Source organism: Melospiza melodia, chromosome 19 (genome assembly GCF_035770615.1).
Source record: "Melospiza melodia melodia isolate bMelMel2 chromosome 19, bMelMel2.pri, whole genome shotgun sequence".
NCBI lineage: Eukaryota > Metazoa > Chordata > Aves > Passeriformes > Passerellidae > Melospiza > Melospiza melodia.
In genome coordinates, this window is record NC_086212.1 from 10781835 (window position 1) to 10788284 (window position 6450).

The 6450-nt window shown below is 45.8% G+C and overlaps 1 protein-coding gene across 1 annotated transcript; it reads right to left on the reverse strand.

The window, feature by feature from the left end:
• Positions 1-186: 186 nt before the first annotated feature.
• MRGBP (MRG domain binding protein) lies at positions 187-5013 on the reverse strand. The gene is made up of 5 exons (XM_063172527.1): positions 4791-5013; positions 3743-3864; positions 3113-3194; positions 2544-2621; positions 187-1520 (listed from the first exon to the last, which is right to left on the reverse strand). The coding sequence occupies exons 1-5, from the start codon at positions 5011-5013 to the stop codon at positions 1330-1332; spliced, it is 696 nt and encodes a 231-aa protein (XP_063028597.1). The 3' UTR covers positions 187-1329.
• Positions 5014-6450: the final 1437 nt, after the last annotated feature.

A 6450-nucleotide genomic window follows, 5' to 3' on the forward strand; every position in this document is an offset into this window, starting at 1 on the left:
AACTTTTTGATTAGAATCCCATGGATGAGAAGGATTTGCCCATAGGGACATGAGACTTGAGTTCCAAAATCTGCACTTTATGGCCAAAATCTATGTAGATTGTGACACACTAATCAACACTTTAATGCTATATTACTTCTAAAATAAGTTGGGCCAGATTTTAATCAAGTCACACAACAACTGCCATTTAGTAAAATAAAAACAAGTCAAATTTATTCTTTGTATAAAACAAGAGAAGCAAATTAGGCAGACAAGAACTTGGCTATGTACCTAGAATACAACCAAAAAATGAGAAGACTCCTAGTGCCTCACCTTGAAGGCAATACTGAGAGATCAAGAAGTAATTCTTCTTTTTATTAACTGATAGTTAATATAGTGAAACAAATTCAGTACCATTTCAGCCTGCTTCATTCACCATTTAACAGGTGTGTGTTGACCGCGATCCATCTTTTGACAACACAAAAATAGTAACATCATCAAATCTCTATGTTCTAGCATATAAAAGATAAGCATTACAATGTCAGCAAGATCCTTCAGTTGTAGAACAAAACAAACATTTTGGAAAACCAATTCCATTCACATCTACTAAAACTGCTTTAAAAAAATAAATAATTAAGTACAAACCCCACTGTCATACACTACTGTATTACAAATGGATGAAGCAACACCTCCACATTCAGGCACAGCTCAGCTGATCCCTTATAAAACCATATGTCATCACCAGATATTTTATTTAGGACACTTACTAAGTATTTGGGCTAGAGGCATTATAATTTTCTCTTTACTTATGGTTGAAAAATTTTACATCAAAAAGGGTGAAATGAGGTTCCTCCAGCAATGAGAGCAACAGAATGCTTCAAATGCAGTGGTCATCTGCATTTAAAATAATTTTAGTTTTACTGAACCAACAAATCGAGGCATTTGATACAAATGGAAGGGAAATGGCCAAACATTACCCACAGATGGTCTGTAAAGTCACAGACAGCAATGGCAGGAAAAGCTATCCCACATTTACAGAAATCACCTCTGCTTTTGATGGCCCATGTGCCCCATGGGGCACTCTTCCCACGAGCTGTGCTGACACAGAGTGTGTTGCTGGTTTGAAATGCAGCCCTGGCACTGTCACACCCACCCTCCCCTCTGCCAGCTTTGTCCCCACACCCCGGGGTGGCAGCTCCTCGCTGCTGCCCAGAAACCCCCAGGAGACACAGAGCCAATGCGCAGATTCCTCAAATACTGGCTCTGCTATCTTCTACTTCCTCCCAAAGTTTGTGTGCTGCTCCTTGTTTTTCCTGCTCCCATGCCAGAGTTTGTCACTGCTCCTCAGCTCTACGTCCTGCGTCGTTTGGCGGCGCTGGGACTCGAGGGGTTGCTGTTGGCATTCAGAACCTTCTCGGTGACTCTGTTGCGCTTCCTCTTATCAGACCCTTCTTTGGAGCCAGGATCTGATGAAGTTTTCTCTTTCTCTTTGCTGCTTGGCTTTTCTGTTGTTTTTCCTAAACTTCCAGAGGGTGCAAAAACTGAAACAGGACCAAAGTAATGATTCCAGATCAGAGTCATACACAAAGGCAAACAAGAGTGATATCAAACTTCTTTATATTCCATAAAACTTCTCAAAACAATCAACTCTCAGCATACTTGTCCATCATTTAAATCTTAAGGAAAAATCTCTGAGAAAGGCACATCTTGCTTTTATTATTTGCTTTAAAGACAGGCATATATTTTGACAGGCTAAAAATCAAACTCATTAAGTGGAATTAAACAGCACTTAATATTAAAATAATTAATGGAACACTTACAGAAACAGAGGACCAATCTATGGAATTTATAATCAACAGGAGTCATTACATTTGGTACCATAAATAATTTTAAAACTGAACACCCAAAATTTTAATATATTTTAAAATACATTTTAGATCTTTTATTACAGTCTTTAAACACCACTTATTCAGTGATATAAATATGATGAAATTATATAGATAGCAGTTGGCTTTGTCTGTTAAGATAAATAGCAGGATCTCTATTGTTCACATTTGACTTGTTCTACAGCAAAGTGTTAGGAAAACAAGCCTTTTATTTAAAAGCAGCAAGATAATGAGAATAAAATAAAATAAGCACTCTGCCCACGTTCCCATTTCAGCACGCAATTTTACAATCTCTTTCGATTTACAGGTCCTATTTCCCCCATGACTACAAAGTTCCCAACACAGAGCATTCAGGTTCAAAAAAATCACTCAGCTTTCTTCCAGAGATCCTCAAATTCCTTCAGACTCCCAGGGGTTTGTCAAGTACATATTAAAGCCAAAAATCTCCAAAGCTATACAACTTTGTACAGATGCATTAGGAGCAAAGAAGAAATCTTTTCAATAAGCAGCTGCTTACTCTGTGCACTCTTAAATTAGTCAAGTTCTTAGCATCAGCACAGGCTAAGTCTGAGTACAAATCACAAAGTACACTGCATTTGGATTTACATTTTAACATTAATTTCTCAATTACAGTTGGTTTTTAATCTCGTATTACACAGTAGAGAGTTACAAAATTACCTTCTTCAGGACCTGCATGCGTTTCCATCTCTTCTTTTAAAACTTCCTCTTTCACTTCTTCTTCCATCATTACTTTTCCTACAGAAAGCATTGTTGGCAATGGTTAGATGATTTTAGACCACATGGACTTTTTCTGGATTAGTAGCCTCTGCATAGTTGCATGTTTGCAAATATTCCATGCAACGTTCAGCATTAATTCAGTGCCAAGAAATTATTATTAACATGAGAAAGTGAAATGCTAAACAAGCAAAACATATTGCAATGTCTTATTTGTGCTAAGATTTTACACTGAATTTTTAGTGTACCTAGTAATTCAGAAACATTCCACTGAAGTTTAAAATATCCCAAGAAGTCCTTGGCAGGTGCTTAAATTTTCTAGTTCCTTCTTTGGATAGCACACATCAGCTAAATTTCAAAATTCAGCTCTCACTGCTCAATCTGAGATTTCTGTCAAACTCCTGCACATTTCTATTAGATTTGACAATACATGTTTTTTGGGGGCAATTTTGTTAAAGATTCTGAGATGAGATTAAAGCAACCAAGAACAAGAGACTGCAATCACATCTCACCTTCTCTCACTTCTTGAATCATTTCGTCAGGAAGAGCAAAATTCTTCTCTATATTAGGGAATGGAAGAATCTCAGATTCATGCTTAGAAAGAAAAGAAGGATCTCTGTGAGTGACTGGTAAAGACTTTAATTTGAATCTTGACATGCAATCTCAAGTTCTATTTTACATGCAATTAGGAGCTAAATAATTTTTAACAAGACATTATTGATGTTAAAGAATCAGGACGCTTCTGATACCAAACTGATTACTGAGGTCAGGACACCTGAGAGCTCAACTCAGGATCATTAGATATCATTTTTAGAACCCAAACATAGCAAATTCTTATGTAAACAATGGTAACATTCTCATTTGACACTTATATATGTATATAAACATGTTCTGGATCAGCACTTAGGCAACTTTAATAAACAAAGTCAGAACATGGTATCTAAAACACCCAAAAAACCCTCACAAGCCACTGCAGGTTTTATTGTCTCCTACTTAATCTACTTTTTTATTCAGGGAAAACCCCATCAACTGACTGGAATGACACCTAATTCTAAGTACCATGAAAGGCACGACAGGCCTAGTGATTTTGGCCTGGCACAACTTCTGAACCCCATGAAACAGCACCAACCCTTTATACTCACAAGAGCCTGCATATCATACATGGTGCTGAGATGGTCCCAGATCACTTTGGATGAGATCTGCCGTCCGATATTCTGGCTGAATTTATCCCGGATACAAATCATGTGGAAATGGCGATTCACACCTGCGGGAAGAACCCAGAGCAATTAACACTGCTAACAGTTTTATTTATGACACTTAGAGATAATAAATAAATTTATTTATTTACTTATCAATTTAAAAAGCCATGTTGTTACAAGGAATCCATACATTGCAGGAGAGACAGCTGGCAGCTGGGCAGGCTGATCTTCCACCCTACACTGCAGGTGCAGTTCTCTGGGGAGCTGAGGGTGCCCCTGTGGGTAATTTTAACACACAGCCAGAGCTTCTAGAGGGGCTGTGTGAGAAACATCCCAAGGGATGTACAGGGAGTGCTCTGTCCAGTTCTGGGCTCCTGAGTACAAGAGAGACAAAGAGCTCCAGGTGTGGGTGCACTGAGGGCAACAGAGGAGCAACTGGAGCATCCCTCTGACAATGAAAAGCGGAGGGAGCTGGGCCTGTTCAGTCTCCAGATGAGATATCTAAGAGGGGACATCAATAATGCTTATGAATATCTAAAGGGGGATGTCAAGAGCAATAGGACATAAAGCAATGGGCAGAAACTGATGCACAGGAAGCTCCACCTGAATACGAGGAAGAACTTTACTGCGAGTACTGAAGCACACTGCCCAGAGAGGCTGTGGAGCCTCCTCCACTGGAAATATTCCAGAATGGCCTGGACACACTCCCGTGCCATGTGCTCTGCAATGCCCCTGCCTAAGCCGGGTCCCTGCAGCGTGACCCGCCCTGTGCTGCAGTGGAAGCGCAGGGCAGCCGCTCACCCGTCGGCTCGGGGGCCCGCCGGGCCCGGCGCTCCCTCCCCAGGCCCCGCCGCGCTCCGCGGGCCCGGCCCGGCTGCAGGGGCCGCTGAAGCCGCCCGGGAACCCCCGCCTGGCCCCGCTCCTATCCCCGGCCCCGCTCCGCTCCCAGCCCCGGCTCCCGCCGCTCCCGGAGGCCGCGGCCCGCACTCACCTACGGGCTTGTGGCCCAGCATGGCGTGGAACAGGCACACCTCCACCTCCGGGCTCCACACCACCGCCGCCTCCTCCGCCGGCGCGCCGGGCTCCGGCCCGGCCGCCGCCGCCGCCGCAGCGGCCGCAACAGCGGCAGCGACCGCCGCGGCCGCCCCGGGCCCGGCCGCGGGCAGCGGCGGCTTCTCCACGGCGGCGGCCGAGCCGCCCTCCGCCTCGCTCATCCCCGCCGCGCCGCGCCCGCAGCGGCTCCTGCCGGCCGGGAGCCGGGCACGGCCGCGCCGGGGCCGGGCCTGGGGCGGGGGAGCCTCGGCGGGGCCGCGCAGGGTCGGGGGGGCTCCTCCGGACGGGGCCGTCCCGCGCTCGCAGCGCCGGAGGCGGGAGCTGAGCACCGGCAGCGGCCCTGAGGGACGGGCGAGGCCGCGGCTCGGCCCCGGAGGAGGCTCGGGGACTGCTGGGAGCAGCATGATGGAGCGCTGGGGAGAGCTTGGGGAGCAACTGGGGAAAGAAAGGATTACGGGCCTCTGGAAGGGCCTTGCGGGGCTCTGGGGCACCGCGGTCGTGTTTCAGGGTCTCTTGTGTTATAAGTAAAAAAAGCTGCCAATTTTTTTTAAAAAGGTTGTGGAGTGAACAGATTGGACCATTTGCTGCCAGGGTGGAGTTCTAACTATTCGTTATAGTAATCACAGGTCGTTTTCGTTAACTACCTGTCTTTGATGGTTAAGAATTGCCCCTTTTGTCCAGTGACACCCTGCTGCTTCCTAGAAGATGACACCCAGCCGGTGGAGGAGAAAGGACATTGAGTCAACATGCAAATGATATCGGATCCAGCATGCAGCGGGAGAGACCCCTCACCAAAACTAGCCAAAACCCCCTAAAACAACGACCCAGCACAAAATTAAGAGATCAAAGTGATGTCTGCACGGGAGGAACAAAGCCCAGAGCCTGCAGAGATGCTGAGACCCTTTTTTGCCCTTGCCCTAGCCACGAAAGGACCTTGGCTAGAGGCAGGACCCTGGGAGTTGATCAGAAAGTGCCAACAAGGGATTGTCCCGATGCTTTCATGAGGATGGAGCTCCCAGCTCTGCCCACAGACCAGTGGACAAAGCTGTGCTCTTCCTCCGAGTCACCCCTGGGAGCAGCAGTGGCGTGAGCGCGGACCTGATGGTTCTCCCCACCCAAGCTGATCACTTTTAATAAAGGCGTTGTAGTATATGGTAGGGGTAAATCATGCTATTAATGTATGGTATAAAATATTGTGAAATCCAAAAGCATGTCTTTTGACCGTTCCAGCCTGTCTATTTAGATTCAACTAGTTCCCGGACACAAGATAAGGATTGATGCCTTAAGGTAAGAATAGAAGCTTCCAGAGTGATAATCCCCGGTTTCTCGAGTTGAGGGGAGTCACCCAAGAGCGATTATCGCCTTGCTGATTGCATCTATCAAGATAGTCAGCGGCGCCAAACTGCTACACGTGAATACACGGCTTCCCGGAGCCTGTTGTCGCTGACCACACACCTGGACCCAGTTTTTGTCCAGCTCTGCACATAGAAAGAAACAGTGATGCATGTGAAGAGATACAATGGAAATTCAGTCATCTTTGCCTCGGGCAGAATAAGCTGTATAAAACCTCGCTGCAAGAAGCAGCAGGTGTGAACCGA

Excerpts from the sequence above, each read along its gene's own strand:
- MRGBP (XM_063172527.1), bottom strand. The coding sequence starts at position 5,013 with ATGAGCGAGGCGGAGGGCGGCTCGGCCGCCGCCGTGGAGAAGCCGCCG. Across the intron at positions 3,865-4,790 it reads GCTGGGCCACAAGCCCGTAG|GTGTGAATCGCCATTTCCAC; the intron begins GTGAGTGCGGGC and ends TTCTTCCCGCAG. Across the intron at positions 1,521-2,543 it reads GCATGCAGGTCCTGAAGAAG|TTTTTGCACCCTCTGGAAGT; the intron begins GTAATTTTGTAA and ends GTCCTGTTTCAG.